We start from the raw sequence: 19,140 nt of genomic DNA, 5'->3' as shown, positions 1-19,140 counted from the left end.
AAAAAAAATTTTTTTTTTTCAATTTAAACACACACACACACATTGGTGGAACCAATACGGCCATCTATCGATCAGCATATAAAACAATAGAAGAATTTCTTTGTTTTTTTTTCATCCATTGCGCATTAATATTAATCTACTATCTACTACTATAGAACAAGCAAGGCAAGGACAACCCACTATCTCTTTTCGTTTCTTCCACATTTCATTGTATAGAATGGGCAGAACAATATACTACATCCCTAAAAAAAACAAAAAAGAAAAGATTGGGTTCGGCCTTTTTTTTGTTTTTGCTTTTTTCATAATTGCAGCAAAAAAAAAAATTTCTTTCGATCCAAATATTTCTATTTGGTATTTTAAATTGAAAAATTGCTTGTGAAAAACCAGTATGGTAACACATTTTTTTTCATTTTGGGATCACGTTAGTTGATGATGATCCAAAATATCCATTGGATGATCATCATTCATTCATTTTAAGCTTTCTCTCTCGCGTTCTCGCAAGCAAAAATTAGCTCCACACAGTCAAATTTAATGATGTCAAAATTATCCAAAAAAAAACAAAAAAAAATCTCGTTTCAGGTGAATTCCATTCTGGTTATCATCATTAGTTTTTTTTTGTCTGTTTCGTTGTTTTGAACCAAAATTATTGGTGGCAAGATTTTCGATTACATCATCACCATTGTCACCAGAAAACGAAATAGATTTTGAATCCTGGAAGAATAAAATTTTTGATTCATTTGAAATTTAGGGGTTCATCATTACTGGATTCTTTTCTTTTTTTTGCCGCCTTTTTTGCAATTTTAAAATTGGGTGTTTTGTTCCGAATTTATTTATTTTATTTTTTTTTTTTTTTTGTTAGCTTTCAACACTATCATCATCATCGTCATTGTAAATTCTCTTTTTTTTTCTTCTTCTCGACTACAGAACTTGGATTAGTCATAATTTATACTTTTAGATGAGAATGTTTCACAGGCTCAAGCATAACATATCACACGATAAATGGGAGCCTTTCACTGGAACATTTCACTCTGTTTTTTTTTTGGTATTTCCAAAAAAAAAAAAATATTCTTCACTGGAACAAATGAGACCAGAATCCCATCCCCTTCAAAAAGATTGGATCAGATCGCGGATTGAATGAATGAATGAATGAATGAATGAACGACCGAACGACGACATTTATGATGGAAAAAAAACATAGGCCATATAGTATGTGTTTGTTATGAAATGAATTGGCTGGTTGGTTGGTTGATTCGAATTCGGATGAAACAAATGATGATCATTACGCGCTTTTTTTTTTTTTTTGCTATTCCCATGTAGAATGTGAATGGCAATGATGATGACGGTCCTTGTTGGTGCATGTGGGTGTGTGTGGAGGGTGCGAATAAATGATAAAGACTGGCCTGGGTCGATACATAAAGAATAAGTACATGTGTGTGTGTGTGTGTTTATATGGTTCAAAGTTTGATTTCATTGGAACAACAACAACAACAACCACATTTTGTTCCATAAATAAGAGCCCTATGCTACTGCCAAAGCCAGCCGCTAGTCCCATTTGGATATACTAATGATATGATGAAATGGTAGACATGTTCATCATTTCTGTAATAACGAAATACAACCGAATCATCATTGTACAACATAGTGGTATATAGTGATGATAATCATTCATCACTACACACGCATATACACATATACACTCATTATTATCAGAGAAAAAAAAAGGTGTATCTATATTGGAAAACGACAAGAAAGAAAGAAAGAGAGAAAAAAAAATGAAAAATGGAAGCAATTGATCACTCACCCTCTTTCTTTCTTGTTTACACAACAACTAACAACAATATCATATCTTCCTCTGCAAAAAAAAAAAAAAAAATATCCAAACGATACGCATGCGTAAAAATAATCTTGGAACTTATCGTAATTTAGGGTAGTGGTTTTATATGATGTATAATACAGAGTAGCCTTGTATACTTCTGCTCTCTCTCTATCTCTCGCTTTCTCATTGTTGTGCATTCTTTTGTTGAATGTTCAATTCGCTATTTTTTTTTTCTACACTGTTGTGCAAGTGGATTCTTTTTTTTTTCTCTCCATCGACAACAACAACAACAACAACAACAACAACGACGACGACGACAACGACATTGTCTTCTGCTCTTTTGTTGAGTGTATGTGTGTATATTCGGTTTTTTTACTCGGTATTTTTTTTTTCTATCCATTTTCTTCTACATACACACAAACACACACAACGAACCAACGTCAACAACTGCGATTATATGAATTGTAAAAAGAAAATTCTTACAACAAATATATAACGATGATGATGAGGAGACTGCGCTTGATGTGAAAAACAACTTCAAAACAATATATCCAATAACCAAAATCCAGAAGAAAGAAAGAATCCTTTTCTAGAGTCGTCGTCGTAGTCGTCATCACCATCATCATTATCAGTACACTTATTCTCATCATTATTGGTCATAGTTTTATTTTTTCATCATCATATTACAAATACGACTACGAATACGCGTATATCGTGTTTGTATGTGTGTTAACAACAAAAAAAAAATTCAAGCAATTCAACACACACACACACACACACACACACGAAAAAAACCGACCAGAATAAATAAAAAAAAAACATGCACAGCTTAATATTTTGAAACGATCACTGATTCTTCCAGCAGCATTTGAATTTCGACAAATTTTCTCCGTTTCTTTTATTGTTTTATATTTATGGTGGGTTTTCTAATTCTAAAAAAGAATTTATATTTGAATCATGTGTTGTTTTTGTTGTGTATCTTTTTGTGCCGTGATTGTGTGTGATGAATTTTTTTCATCTAATATTCAACAGACGACCATGTCCGCTATATTTTTTCATTGTTCAACTTTGTAGCCACAAAATTCTCACATGTTTCATGCTTCTTATTGATATATTCACAGTTCTCAGGTGATTTTCAGTTGGACACCTCGATACCATCAACCAACGACAATGAATTTGGTCATCATTCAATCAAATATGAAAAAATAACCACTAGTTCTTTGAAAAAAAATTCGCTCAACTTTTTTTCTTATTCACAAATTACTTCCTTTTCTTTTGTACGTCGACAAATTTTTATGGTATGGTATTTTTTGTTCCTTTTTATTATCTTCAATCGAATGTCTTCATATCTGTTTCGATATCATGCTAATCGTCGTAATGGATGACAATAGGTTTCTAAACGCAAACAGAACGAAACAATCGATTATATCGATTGCAGTATTCGAATATTCCATTATTTTTTTGAATTTAATTCTGTTGTTTTTGTGTGTTTATAATCTTCATTCATTCTGTTTCTAACAACAATTTTGTTTTCGGTTTTCTATACGAAAAAAAAAATTCAATCAACAACGAAAATTCATTCATCGGAAATGAATATAAGCGAAATAACTATGATTTTTGTTTTTGCTTACTGTTTTTTCTTGGAATATCTCTCTCTTTGCTATTACGTAATTAGTTCCCCCCCAAAAAAATAAGATCTTTTGTTGTTTTTTGAAGTAGTTAAAAAAAATTTCTTTCATGTTCCTGAATCATGTAAGTTTTTTTTGCTGATTTTCTTACCACAATGGTTAAGATATACAGAATCCATTGAATAGTTGTATGAAAACTGGATGGTTACAGATCAAAAAATAACTTACATTCATTCACTGATCATCAGATATATTAATCAATCAGTGTAAAATCGTGAGCGCCAATCCGAAATAAATAAATTGTGTGTTTATGGCCTTGATCCTTGGGACAAAAGCCCATTACACACATATGCACACACACACACACACATATAGGGACAGAGAAACTTATTTGGGAACATATTGTGTCAAACTGAACTTTACACACTAACAACAACTATCGGTGGTATCGAGCATTTTTTTTTGCCAATTTGTCCATAGGTCTCAAAAATTGGTGTGCATATGTTGTGTTTGTGTGTGTGTTTGAGCTTTGTTTAGTTTAGTGTTTTTCTTTTTTTTGACTCCGTTTACTACAAACAAACTCATGCATTTATTGTTGAACCAAAGAAAAGACCCTAGAGCTGTGGTGTCTTGGTGTTTTACCCCGTTTATTCCGATCCTAGTTTGATCTTTTCCAATAAAAAAAAATTCCAAATCATCTGTTTTGAAATGAAATTTGACATCAAATTAACACTTTTCTTTTTTATAGAAATTGACCAACATAGAAATTCACATGGAAAATTAATTTGAAACACGAATGAATTTATTTTTTATTTTGGCGGTTATTATTATAACAAAATGTGCAACTCTTTGTGTGAACTTGCGCGCTAAATACATACCGAATCGAAATTTTAATGATGATGATGATGTGATTCTTGCTCAAGAATTTTTTTGTTTTGTTTTGTTTTATCCCAGTCATTTCTGGTAACACTGGTGCCGAAAATAATAATAATAATATTAAAGCAGAGGTAGTTAGCCAGCTTTTCACATTTACACCTTGCTTGTTTTTGGTATATTCCTTGAACTACACCCGAATTTGTATCCCCCTTTTTCTTTGGTTTGTTGTAAGCTTTAGTTTGAATTTGCTATGTGTGTGTGTGTGTGTGTTCCAGAGAGTTGGTTCATAGAATCTCTTTAATGTTTTGAGTTTCTAGTTAGCTGATTGTTTGTTGTTGGCTGGTTTTTTTCGCTATTCATTATTAAATGGCATTTCATTTTCACGATATTGCCTAATTTTTCTTTTTGTTCATTTTACGGTGGTTAAATTCTAGTTTCTGCTGATTTTAGCCTCATTCGTTTAGCCTTCTTTTTTTTAAATCAATGTCCAGTGGCAAATAAAAAAAAGAAAGAATCTATTAGAGATTTTGTGTCATGTGAACAATAAATTACATGATGATGATGATATGATTGTTTCATATCTTGATTGTCCGCTAACCACATAAATAAAAACAAACACCTTAGTTATGATGACGATGATCCATATATGATTGGTTGATTGTAATCCCAAATAATCATGATCCAACATTGAACCATACAGAATTGAATCCACAAAGTTGATTCCATTATATTCATTATATGGATAAAAATTTCGTAGAAATGTCAAAGGAAGATTCCAATAGAGGAGATCATCATAGTAGTCATACACGGGTAATCCCCAAGTTTAGGTTATTTCGATAACTAAATCAAACACAAAACTAAACCTACGAATCATCGTCTCGTCTCATCTCGTCTTCATCACCATCATCATCGATTCGATATGGTAGCTATAAAACGATTGGTAATAACGAAAAGGAAAAAGACCCAAGAGGAATGGCAATGATGAGTGTGTGTTGTTTGTGTGTGTGTGTGTTAGTATGTAGAATCCAATCCTATTGATTGATTCTTCTTCTACTTCTTTCTATTCTTTGTTCAATATATTCTTGTCGGTGGTTGTGGGGTTAGCCTGTATAGCTGTTGGTTGGTTTGTCTCGATCGTTTTTTTTTCTTGTTTTGTTTGTCGGTTTTCGGTTCGATGGACGAAAAAAAAAGAAGGAAAAGACTGAGTCGATATGTGTGAGTGGAGAGGAATTTTTTTCTTTTCGTTGTTTCTCTGGAACGCCCGGGAAAGTTGATCGCATATACACACATACTGTATTGTGGTATTGCTGCTGGTGGTGGTGGTGGTGGTGGTGCATTGTCGGATTTCGTTTCTTATATATTCACAACAAACACATGCAATGTGAATGGCAATATCGGGTGTCGATTTTGGTCGCTCCCAGAATCATATATCCCTCCGTATATAATTCTGGCATTTTTTTTCTATTATTAATGGTTAATATGGTCGGTCCTAATGATACGACTAGTGTCGATATAAATAATAAAAATAAAGCCGACTCCCCCCACAGTTTTTTTTGTTCTACCTCCTCCTCATCATCTTCCACTTCCTATCCTAGGTCTTATTTATTTTTCGTAGAATTTTTTTTCTACCCTTTGTTCTTGGTTTTTTTGTTCATGGCATGCGCCTGTTTTTTTTTCATAATAAGATGAAAGAAATAAAAGAAAAAAAAATTCAAGACATGGTTGATTAATATAGTATCTTGACCAGGACTATTTCATCGATCTAATTGATCGATTAAAACTTGGTTTTTTTTACATTTCTGGTTGTCATATGAAAACAGAAAAAAATATATATGACAACCGGAAATGTTTATCGTATGATAGTATGTTGATAATGATTTTTATATATATGTTATATATGTTGTTTTGATCTAATCGATCACTATGTCGCTTCCTAGGTGATGATCATCATCACGATGATTATAATCCGATAATTATGATTCTATTCTATAGTAAGAATTGGATCAACAATACATTGGGAAAAAACCCTGGATAGAGAGAGAGAGAGAGAGACTGATCATTGATTTTGATGGTTGACAAATCAACATACACCTGTATACAGAATTGGTTCAAATCTGAAGAAATATTCTCACTTCATCAATAGTAATTGGATTAGAATGATTTGAATGACAAACTAAAAAAAAACAATCTCAAATAATCCATAGAAATTCAATTGACCAGAAATTTTTTTTTTCTCTCTCTCTCTTTTTTCTAATACAATCTTTACATTTACATGTTATGATATCATGCGTTTTTGATGTGTGTGTGTTGGTTTATGTTTCGTGAAATTAACCATAGTAAATGATGATTATGATGATGATGATGATGAAAAAAAAAATATCGAACCAATGACAACAACAAAATATATATCCACACACACACACACATCATGTATATACCAATCAATCAGTCGAGACAATGTCGTCGTCATCGTTATCCTTGCGTGTGTGTGTGTGTGTGTGTGGGTGCTATAACCAGATGTTATTTTTTTTTTGGGTTTGGATTTTATTTTTTCTTTCTGTTTTGTTGTTGTTGTTGTTGTTGTCGTTATCATCAATATATTGGTGATGATGATGATGATGATGTGCATACGATTCGCAATGATTGAATCCAATGAAATCTCAAAAAAAAAAAAAATTTCTCTGGTCTGGTCTCTATCCGTGTGTGTGTGATATCCGTTTTTTTAAGTATATTGAAAGTAGTGGTTCGTAATGATGATTGAGATTTTTTTTGTTTATTTGTTGGTTGGTTGGTTGGTTGGTGGCTATCTGTGTAATGTGTGGTTGCTGTGTTGTGTTGGTTACGTGGTTTTTTTTTCTGGTGGTTATCTCTATTACTTATTGCTCGTGATTATTGTGATAGTAGATTTTATTTTTCTTGGATTGATGATTAGGATTTCTGTTTTCTTTCTTTCTCTCTCTCTCTCTCTCTCTATCATTGATTGATTCTTTTGTCGTTTTTTTTTCTTTCACTTTTTGATTATATATGGATTTTTCTTGCATGTGCATGCATGCATGTTGTGTGTGTGTGTTGTTGGTTTTTTTTCCTCTGTTTGGTTTGTTTTGTTTGATTTGTGGATTTTTTTTATTTTTTTTTTTAATTTCCTTGAATTCTGCTTTTTACCATTATTCTTCTGATCATCATCACCATTATCATCATAATTATTACCATTTTTAAAGCTTTATGATGACAGAACCGTCATCGATATTTATGAATACAACTCTGATCAGAAATTTTTTTTATAAATGAAAAAAAAAGAGTTGAAAATAAAAAAAATTTCATCAATGAAGATGTGGAAAATTCCTGTGTGTGTGTGTACTTGGCTTCTGGTTTATATATATAAAAAAAAATAAGAATATGATTCATTGATTAAGAGAGCAAAAAAAAAAAAGAACGATAGAATGTGCGTTTGAACTGGTGAGCAATGAATCAAAGAACATGAAGAAAAAAAAAGGTAAGGTCAGTGTACCTGGACGCTTTCAACCAATACATACACACACACAATCCAATCCTATCTGTACGTCCATCTTTCAGTAGAATTTTGGCTAGTAAAAAAAAAATGAACTAAAGAAGCCAAAATGTTTGCTACCTGATGATGAATAATGATGATTCAATGTTGTGTATGTATGTTGGTGTTACAGGTTGTTGTTTTTTTCCTATATTTCTCATTTACTTATTGATGATCTGATTGCAATCGTTTTATTTTTTTTTCTATCAAAATTTTTGTTGCATTCTCTTTACTCTGATGTTGTGTATATATATTGTTGTTGTTGCAGCAATTTTTTTTTTATCTCTTTTTTTAGAAACAAAAAAAAATGGTTGTTGATCAAGAAAAATCAAGATCAAGTTTTTTCTGGTGTTTGGTTATAGCTTAGTTCCAACCAAAAAAAAAAAAAAAACAATATATCATCAATATCCATACCCTCTTCTTGAATAATGATGATGGTATATGAACACTTGTTACTTTGATCATCATAATATCCAAAATATAGCCATGATCTTCATGTTGTTGGTGTTGTTGTTGTTGTTGTTGTTATGTGTGTTCGAAGTCCAAAACGATCGATCGACTTTTTATTTTTCTTGATATTCGGGTAGTGGTGATATTGGTGGTGGTGGTGGTGGTGTTCGTGGTTGTTGTTGTTGTTGTTGTAACCATGATCATGGCAGTTTTAGTAATGTGTATGGTGTGTGTGTTTTTGTTTGAATATCAACCAATTTTTATAGTAAATCAGAACACAGAGAGAGAGAAAGAAAGAGATGGTCATTTCGTTGTCCGTCATATTCATTCAATGGTTGGAATGAAAATGCCGCTCGGCAGATCAACAAATCAACAACCACAATATTCGAGCAAGCTATAATATGTTTGAGAAAAAGAATATCATCGAGAAACATTGAAAAAAAACTGGTTTCTTTTTTTCAACATATATATATGCTGTATATATGAAAATCTTATAAGCTCGCGCGTTAATTACAACACATTGAATGTATGCTGCGCTTGTTGTTGTGTATATATGAGTATGTGTGTTCAAGAAGAATGTATAATGTACAAAGAAAAAAAAAGAAAAATTTTTTTTACAAGCTAGCTTCAAATAAGAAATGTAGTTTTATATTTGGTGGCATGGCATGGCATGGATAAACTATTTGGACTTTTTTTTTTTTTTTGAACGCGGCATTTTTTTTCAAAGTTTTTATTTCATTTTAGCTAACAACAAAAAGACTTGTTGGACAACAACAACAACAACAATTGAATATATTGGGTATATACTATATTCGTAATTTTTTTTTTTTTTTGAACCACAAATTCACTGATATGAGAGAGAGAAAGATCATCATCATCACCAACAACTTTTGTGTGCCTCTTCAATTTTCTGGTTTCACAAACGTTGATGATCATCAATGTTGGTGAATACAAGATTTTTTTTTTTTTTTGAACAAGTTTGGATTTTGATCTTATTCTTTTTTTTTGGTTATGATGATGATGATGATGATGGTGTGTGTGTGTGTGTAGTTTGGTTAGTTTTTTGCCCCATACATTTGATTTTTGTTGTTTTTGTTGTTGTTGTTGATACTAATATGAAGAATATTTTTCTGCTGCTGCTGTTTGTTCGTTCATTGGCCATATACCAGTTCGGTACTGAAATAGTGGTTTGTTTTTTTTTTTGTTGTTGTTTCTATGTCCAAAAGATCGATGATAAAGAAATTGTTTTGCAAGTGCTGTTTATCTGTCTGTATACATGTGTGTGTGTGTGTGTATGTTTATTTGTGGATGATCTTCTTGAAATAAGTATGCAAGGTGCATCATCATCATCACACACACACATTTTTTATAGGCAAATAGATGAGATCAATGAGATCATCATCATCATCATTTATCAATTGTGGTCATGAAAAATAGCCAAAATGACAATAACCTATCATCGTCGGTTTGTCTCTATTTTTTTTTCGTTTAATTATTTAACTATAGTCAGTCATATATGTCGGAAATAATTATTATGTTGTCTTTCAATCTCTCTGTGTTTTTATATGTGCGAAGGAATATTCTTTGTTTGTTTGCATTTTTATACATGATGTGAAATATGAATGGATTCTGGCCAGAATCAAAACAAAACAAAAAAAGAAATGAAAATGACGCGTGGTATTTTTTTTTTTGTTTCATTTTATGAAAAATTGTTGGGTAGTAGCAGTATAATAAACATAATAATATTCAATATTCGTTGTTTGATTCAATTCTTTTATTTTTTTCGATATGATTTTTTTTTCTTCTTATTCTTGTTTGGGTGTCGAAGTTTCGTTTTGTCTTTCTCTCATTCTCTCTCTCTCTCTTTCTGTACTGATTCAGTTTTTGGATTCGTTCATCTCTTTGTATATATGTGTTGATTTTATTTTTATATTTGTATGGATTGTTGGTGTGGATTTATAAATAGAAACCAATTTCTTTTGTATGTGTGTGTGTGTGTCTGTCTTGTGTTTGTGTGTGTTTATTGATATTTATCAACGAGCAAGCACATAGAATGATGATGATGATGATGATGGTAAAAATTATGGCACATTGTCGCTGTATTTAGGATTAGCCAACCAAAATTCAACTTTATTCTAAAGAATTTTTCATTATTATTATTATTGAGTTTTAATGATATAAACTTTATTGAAAATATTCATGTGTGTGTGGAAAGAGAGTGGAGTACGATTCTGATTTTAATTTTGTGGATAATCTATATCTATCGATATATGCATGCTCATTAATAATTCTGTTCATGTGATATGGATACGATTCTAATCGGAATATATTAGATATTGAATGTCAATCAGATTGAATTTGTTTGAAATTTTTTTTTGCATCGAATTTACTAATTTTAATTTTTTTTTATTTTTTTTTTAATTCAACCACATAGATATTTGCAACCATTTGTTTGGATAAATTTTTCTTTGAAAATTAAAATCGATATTTGAGAACAACAACAACAACAGAAAAAAAACCGAAAAAGAATGTGATCCTTGAAAAACGAAATTTTATGATTTTTTTTTTCTCGTTGCCGTTGTCGTCGTCTTTGTCGTTCATTCATTCAAACATTGAATTTTTTCAAGTGTCCCATATTTTTGTTTGTTTGTATGTATGATACATCTCCCATAATCATTTGATTTGAATCAAGATTTTTCTCTTTCATTATATTTTATTTGCGATTGAATTTGGCCAATGGTTTCGATTTTAACAACAAGATCAAAGATTTTATCCTTATCAACAACAGCTACAACAACAATAACAGCATCGACATCATTATTATCATTGTCCTCAAATTTATCATCATCATCATCATCATTTTCGTTGTTTAATCCATATGATTATTTGAATAATAATATAGTATTTATATTCAACCAATAACATACATCGTCATCATCGTCAACAACGAGCAAGAACAAAAACAACAACAACAACAACAACGACAACAACAACAGCAAAATTATCGAATCAAAAATGAACATTCTTGACAAACAATCACCAACAGCATCATCGATAACAACATCGACAATAACAACAACAACGACGACAACATTGGCTTCATCGGGAGCGGTAGCGGCAGCTTCTTCTTCTACAGCTACATTAACATCGGTTACAAATAATAATAATAATAATAATAGTGGTCAACAATTATCAAATAATAATAATAGCAATAATAATAATAATTCTGGCAATAGCCAGAATTGTGCCCCTGGAAATGGCGGCAATAATCACAATAATAATGTTAATAATAATAATAATAACAATGGTGGTGGAAATGGAACAACACCATTACAACCACCACCACTTCCACCATTGTCACAATGCTCATCGGCTACCGGTGGATGTAGTAGTGTTGGTCAGCCATCAACTCCATTAACACCATCATCATCATCATCATCACAAGATTGTATTTTATCGAACAATCAATTAATATCATCAATGTCTAAGACTAGTGTCGGTAGTGGTGGTGGTGGTGGTGGTGGTCAACAAGGACCATCATCGGTATCATCTTCGTGTAGTGCACCACATACACCATTGGATAGTTTACAAGCATCTATTAATAGTCAATCTGATCCATCATCAATAACGACAAATAGTGGTATACAACGACCAACAAATGTATCGACGCCATCATCTGTATCATTCACCAATAATAATAATACGAATAGTGCACCAAGTACTCCTGCATCAATGATTCAAGGTGGTGGTTGTCCACCATCGGTTGGTTCACAGAATAATGATAATTTATCAATGACACCGATGATTGGTTCACCATCGCTCAATCAATTAACACCAACGGGTGAATATACGCCAGTTTCATCACAATCACCATTTGCAAATAGCCAGCAACAACAACAACAACCAAACCAAACAAACAGTGCCAATACATCCACAACATCAACACAACCAAATTTATTATCATCATCACCATTGAGTGTTCATCAACATCAACAACTATCATCTAATTTAGATAATCAGATCTGCAACAACACCAATAATAATAATAATGGTAAAAACAAAACGATAAATAATAATGGTGCTGGCACCAATGGTGGTAATAGTAATCCAAATAAAAAACATTGCAATAATCGAAATAATAATAATAATGCAAACAACAACAATCCGAATGGACCGAATAATTTAATGTCCAACAATAATAATGGCATTGGAATTATGGGAATGGGTAATAATTTTCCAATGAACCAACAACAACAACAACCACCACCGCCAATGCAACCACCGCATTCATCACAAATGTCAATGAATCCGAATAGTTGTATGGGAGGAATGGCTCTAGGCCCTAACAATAACAATAACAACATGTCCGGTATGATGATGGGTTGCGGCAGTGTTGATAATAAAAATCAAATGAATCATTTTTCATCAATGACACCACCGCACAATTCACTATCAAACAACAATCAAATGCCTTGTGGTGGTATGCCTAATGGTATGTCATCATCATCCACTGGACCACCACCACCACCACCTGGTATGGTAAATGGTAGTATTTCACCATTTGATGTTGATTGTGGGCCAAAAACAATGTCACAATTTCCCAAAGAATTTAGTCCCGAGTTATGGGGTAAGTTTTCTTCCATTGTCATGAAATAGAATAATTGATTGAAATTTTATCTCTTTAGATGGTTGTGGACCTCCACCACCTCGAATGCCATCTAATTGTCATCCATCTATGGGCGGTGGACCTCCGCCTATGAATATGCCGCCGTCAAATATGATGAATGTCGGACCAAATAAAAACATGTGCAACATGAATCCTAATATTCTTCCAAACACAGGGCCTCCACCTCATGCATCGAACATGAAGACACCACCAATGGATGGTGGAATCGGTAATATCGGCGGTGGTGGTGGTGGCGGTGGTGGTGGCCAATTCATCCAACAACAAAATCAGGTGTTTGTATTCAATACAATGATGGCCAACAATGCTGCCGATGCTGTCGAACAGAGACGTTTTCCTTCCATCATACACTTTCATATGAATCAACCGATAACTAAAAAATTTATGGAGAAAAATTCCATCAAGCTACAAAGTTTAAATCGTCAGCCAAATAATTCATGGATGGCAGGCAACATACGACAGCCAAGAATACGTGGGCCCAATGCATCAACTAATGGAATGCCTCCGATGCGAGGTAATTTCGCTAGCACAACGAATCCCCCTTGTTTCTCACCATACAATCATAATCCACCGCCTGGACCAGGTCCAGGAGGAGGCGGCGGTGGTGGCGGTGCTGGATCTCCCGGACCTGGCCAATGGAATCCGAATTGGCCACCATCAGGACCACCACCCCCTAACAATCACCATCATATGTCCGGTAGTGGTAATGTTCCTCCACCTTTTTCAAATGATATGAAAATGGGATGTGGTGTCAATCCAATGAATGCACCACCACCAATGCGACAATGTGGACCACCACCACCACCTCAACAGTACAATAGTAACAACAGTGGCAGCAATTTCAATCCTCAAGGCTATCCTATGGGTATGTGTGTGTAAATAAACCTAAGAATATTAGAAAATAATGTAATTTTTCTTTATAAAATATAGGCTGTAATGAAGATGATAATCTTACACCGCAGCAAAAACAACATCGTGAAAATAAATTGGCCATATTGGCAAATATACAGCAGAAATTCTTACAACAGGAAGCAAATCAAAATCCTAATAATCGTCTAGGACCACCACCACCACCACAAAACGCTCAATCACTCGGATCGAATCCGGATCATTTTGTACCTGGAATGATGGATCCAATGATGACCTCAGGCAATTCTAATCAACAATCGATGATGTATCCACTTCATCATTCTCATCCACCACCTCATCATCATCAACATCATTCGGATCCTCAAATGTCATTCAAACAAGAAAATATTGATCCTCACAATCATACTATGAATCCACGTGGTCATGCACCACCACCGGGAATGAATACGTCCGATATGAATTTCAATCCAAATTTCTGTCCAAATCCAATGATGAACAACAATAGTAATAATGATCCATGGCTCAAATCTGGTTCTGGTTCTAATTTTCCTCCAATGATCGATGAAACAAAACCATTTACATCGACAACGACGACAACCACAACGTCGAATAGTCGACGGAAAGGATCTCAGCAACAACAGAATGCTAATCATTTATCGCCCATATCACAACAAGGTCCGATCAATAGTCCAAATCAATCTTGTATCAATCAAAGCCCAAGCAATCGTGTACCACCACCTCCTTACAATCCAAGTTTACATAGATCAATGTCCAGTCCACATCCAGGATCTCCAGCCGCAATGTCACTACCATCACCACGAATGGCATCCGATTCTGGTAGACAAACAAATTATACGCCCGGATCAGTTCGTTCAGGCCCATCTACTCCTGTTGTTGTTGATGGACCATTGATTAATTCTCCTAAATCAAATTCTCGGGCCAATTCTTCGCCTGGTAATAGTAAAAAAGCTAAACAACAGCAACAACAACAACAACAGCAGCAGCAACAACAACAACAAACAATAGATAATGATCTTAATATGTTTGGTGCAAAATCTGAACATCCACTAATGCCAGTTCCTTCTCCTCAACAAATCGATTATATCAATACATTCGAAGGTCAAGAATTAACTATACAAAAGCAACCTAATGCTCATTTCCAAGAAACGAACGATATGATGGTCAGCGGTGGCGGTGGTGGCAATGATCTATTGAATAATGATCTATTCGTCAATGATTTTATGTGTGGACCAAATCAGCAATCCAATAATCCGCCTCCACCGATGTCGATGAATAATCCACGATTTCCTTCTGGACCATGTAATTTTGATTCCAGATATCAAGATAATATGAGATTCAATGGTGGACCTATGATGGATAATTATAATAGGCCATCACCACATGGAATGTGTGGTAGCCAAACTGGTGGCCCTCCTCAGTTCAACCCAAATGATCCAAACTCTATTCGCTTTCCTAATTGTGATATGAAATCATCAAGAATGTCAGGCAGCAACGGCCCTGATATGGGCACATTTCCTCCCCCATCAAATTCAATGTGCGATATAGATTTCGCCAATTCCATACCACCGATCAATGATGGCATGAGTGGTTCTTTTTCGAACGGAGGTGGTCCACCAGGGCCTGGTGGACCCAATTTCAATGATTCTCCATCCGTTGATAATAATTCCATTAATTCGTTACAAAGTCTACAGAAAATGGCACCACCATTTGAAGTAACCGGACCGAATTCAAAATCTGGTCCAATGGGCGTTGGTGCACCTACAGGCATGATGGCTCAACCAAATCAGATGATGGGCCAGAATCAAAAAGGTGGCCGAATTCCAGGCAATTATGATCAACCGTTCGGACCAGGTCCAGGAATGAGTCAAATTCCACCATGTAGTGATTTGAATGATTCTAATAATTATGGTGGTCCACCACATATGGTTCAATCAGCGAATATGCCTCCAATGAATTATCCGCAAAATAGTTTCTCTCAATCACCAAATCCATCGATGCCTTCGAATATGATGCCTGGTAGTGATCCTCAATATGGCGGTAGTATGCATTCAAGTAACGGACCATTTTCACCATTGCCAATGAATACACCAACGCATTCAATGGTCGATCAAAATTCATCAAATGGTCCTAGTCCTATACCGCCAATGATGCAACCAGGTCCTGGATCTCAAGGAAATTTTGGACCACGAATGCCACCATCATCCAACGTTAGTCGGCCAATGAATCCATCGAATAATCATGGTCAACGTTATAATTCACCTAATATTCAAGTAAAACCAGACGCACCGAACACGATACAATATTTACCATCAAGACCACAAGGACCGACGACAACACCACCTAATCGTCCTCCGAATCTAGATTTTTTACAACAATCACTAAATATGGGCAGTAATAAATCATCTGGTCCACCTCCACCACCAAATAGTTATTATCCACCTAATAGTACTGGTTCGATGGCACCAAATCGTCCGAACATGAATTTCGGCGGACCTCGTGGTCCGTCATTGATGAGACCACAAAACATGAACACGGCAGCTGGACCGCCTGTTTCAGGACCACCACCACAACCAGGTAACATGTGTGCCGGTAATGATATGATGTTCAATCGACCACCAGGTTCGGCTAATCATCAGATGACAAATGGTCCAAATCGGATGCCACCTCCACCTCCAAATGCTAACTTTGGACCAAATGGGCCTACACCTGGACCACCACCACCGGTAAATGGTCCAATTGCACCGCCAGGACAAAAACCTGGTGGTAATAATGGACCAGTACTACATCCGGATTCATTTGATAAATTTGATAATGATTCAGCGTATGCACAACAATATCATAATTTTCAACAACAGCTATATGCAACGAATACACGTAATTCGGCAAATAATCCACGAATGTCTTCAAATTTTTAAAATTGAAAAATAACCATCTCAAATTTGTGTGTACATAAGATAAACATATGAACCATTTTATATTGATCTAAAATGTTGATTTAAAAATCAACGACGATAATGAAATTTAAATTTTTTTTTTTTTTTTGCATGAAGACAATTCAATGTGTAAATATAGAGATTTTATTATCAAAAAGTACACACACACACACACACAGACGAATATTTGTACAAAAAAAAAGAAAAAATTATTGTCAACGAGTCATCATTTGGACATCGAAACATATAAAACAAAACAAAACAATACAAAAGAAGAAAAATCTGAATTCACAGCCTATGATGATCTCTCCTATTCCAGAATTTATAATACAATTAATGATACACATTGGTGTTTTGATACATGACCTCGTTGATGAATTTTTATGGCTGTCCTAAATAATTTTTTTTTCATTTTTCAACACAACAAAAAAAACATGTATTTCGTGCTCATCATGCTCATTACAAATTTTAAATTATTAATTATTAATATTATATATTGATTGATATTGTTATTTCGTTTTTTTTTCTCTCATCGAATCATTTCATTTATCATCCACAAAATAATGATGAATTTATTATATATGGATAATAAAATGAATTTGAATGAAATGAAATTTCCAACAAACAAACAAAAACATCTCAAATTCGATTGAATAAATTGAGATATTTTAATAGCCGTACACGTGTTTGCCATAGTTGATCAAATTGACGATAATCATCAACATTAATATCATTTTCACCATTTGATTTAGATGATCGAATCGATTTATATGTGTTGAACATTTTGATAAATGTTGAACGAAGTTTTTGATCCATTCGATCGTGAATTAGATCATTGAATGCATGTTTATAATTCTTTTTCAATTCAGCTAATCGATGGCTACTAGATAGTGATTGACGAATTTTTTCCAATTTTTTACCATTCGTATATTTTGGATGAGAATGTAGTAGATCCAATTGTTTAAGAACTTTATGTAATGATCTTTCAAATTTATGTGATCGATGTGGTTCGATTTCTATTGGATTTTGTTGTCTATTTGATGGCTGCTTTTTTTCTTCATTTTTTTCTGATTGCTGAATAGAATCATCAGTTTCGAGGTTTTCTGTTTTTACATTTTCATCATCTAATGTTTCAGCTGTCTCACATTTTCCAATGGTTTCATCATTATTATCGATTTTTATAAAACTAGCCATCAGCCTTTTGGTCAATGGACCATATGATTTTTCTGGATTTGTTTCATCATTGGAAAATTGATGAATAAATTTTTCCAAATATTGATCTAGTTTTTCATCTTGTTGTTTTTCATCATTCTGGTTGTCGTTATTATCTCCATGATCAATGGTCTTTATATTTGTATCATTCATCCGGGATATATCATCATCCAACATTTCACATTTACCATAAAATGAAGCACATTGCTATAATGAATTGAATAATTAGATAATAGATAGATAGATTAGCAAAATCAAATTTTAACAATACTTTGACTTCTTCTTCTTTAGGTGGAATATCATGAAGATAATGTATGAATGACCAAAATTGATTGGGCACATCAACATCGTTTAGCTGTGGATATGGCATGGCGATAAAACGTTCGATTATTTCATAATTTGGCTGTAGCTATATATAATGAAAATTAATGAAAAAATGACATTTTTCATCAAAAACAAATTTCAAAACTTACCGCACAATTCGCTTTACTTTTGAATGTTATACGATCAAAATATTTTTCAAAAGTTTTTTCATTATACGGTTGTTTGATTTCGGTTTTAGACTTTGATGATGATGACGATGATGATGATGATGCATCAATGTTCTGAATGGAAGAAATTTATTACAACATACTCTTTTGAATAGATTTATAACTTACATTTTTCAACATTTTAATTTCATTGGCATTCAATTCATTTTTCAGTAATCGTAATCGTTTCATCGTATCCAATAGCAATGTTTCCATTTCCAATTGTATCTGATCAAGATCATCAATACTGATCTCTGATTTTTCATTTGTCATAACTTCAAATAATAATAACAATGATAATGTTTGTGTTTTACTTTAAAAAAAATGACAACTTACATCGATGATAACGAGGACATTTGATGACCAAATTTAATGGATCATATTCGATTATATAGTTCGGTATGCCCAATGAACCGAAATCTTTTTTATCCGAAATGGTATTGAATTCATATTTATTTACATTTTCTGATTGTTCAATTTTGTCATTCATTTTTTTTTGGATTTTGGATTAAGGATATTGTCATGGAACAATAATAAAAGGATATATATCAGCTGAATATGAAAATCGATGAT

General features: G+C 33.4%; 2 protein-coding genes across 5 annotated transcripts; one reads left to right on the top strand and one right to left on the bottom strand.

Annotated features, from left to right (window-relative positions):
- Window positions 1-2,119: 2,119 nt before the first annotated feature.
- On the top strand, window positions 2,120-17,439 carry LOC124495617 (uncharacterized). 4 transcript variants are annotated; one of them, XM_075733348.1, is made up of 5 exons: window positions 2,120-3,114; window positions 10,752-10,966; window positions 11,077-12,944; window positions 13,003-13,866; window positions 13,932-17,439. In XM_075733348.1, the coding sequence occupies exons 3-5, from the start codon at window positions 11,333-11,335 to the stop codon at window positions 16,805-16,807; spliced, it is 5,352 nt and encodes a 1,783-aa protein (XP_075589463.1). In that variant the 5' UTR covers window positions 2,120-3,114; window positions 10,752-10,966; window positions 11,077-11,332; the 3' UTR covers window positions 16,808-17,439. The 4 variants fall into 4 exon arrangements, with proteins under 4 accessions (XP_075589463.1, XP_075589464.1, XP_075589461.1 ...); XM_075733349.1 differs by lacking the exon at window positions 2,120-3,114 and adding an exon at window positions 7,341-7,414; XM_075733346.1 differs by lacking the exon at window positions 2,120-3,114 and adding an exon at window positions 7,389-7,813 and having other exon boundaries at window positions 10,752-12,944.
- LOC124495638 (uncharacterized) lies at window positions 17,371-19,140 on the bottom strand. The gene is made up of 5 exons (XM_047059056.2): window positions 18,904-19,140; window positions 18,697-18,842; window positions 18,511-18,642; window positions 18,309-18,446; window positions 17,371-18,244 (listed from the first exon to the last, which is right to left on the bottom strand). Exons 1-5 carry the CDS (start codon window positions 19,055-19,057, stop codon window positions 17,465-17,467), a joined length of 1,350 nt encoding a protein of 449 aa, XP_046915012.2. The 5' UTR covers window positions 19,058-19,140; the 3' UTR covers window positions 17,371-17,464.

The sequence above is a fragment of the Dermatophagoides farinae genome, chromosome 8 (assembly GCF_024713945.1).
Source record: "Dermatophagoides farinae isolate YC_2012a chromosome 8, ASM2471394v1, whole genome shotgun sequence".
NCBI lineage: Eukaryota > Metazoa > Arthropoda > Arachnida > Sarcoptiformes > Pyroglyphidae > Dermatophagoides > Dermatophagoides farinae.
Note: the sequence above shows the minus strand (reverse complement) of the source record. Positions and strands in the feature narration are given on the sequence as shown.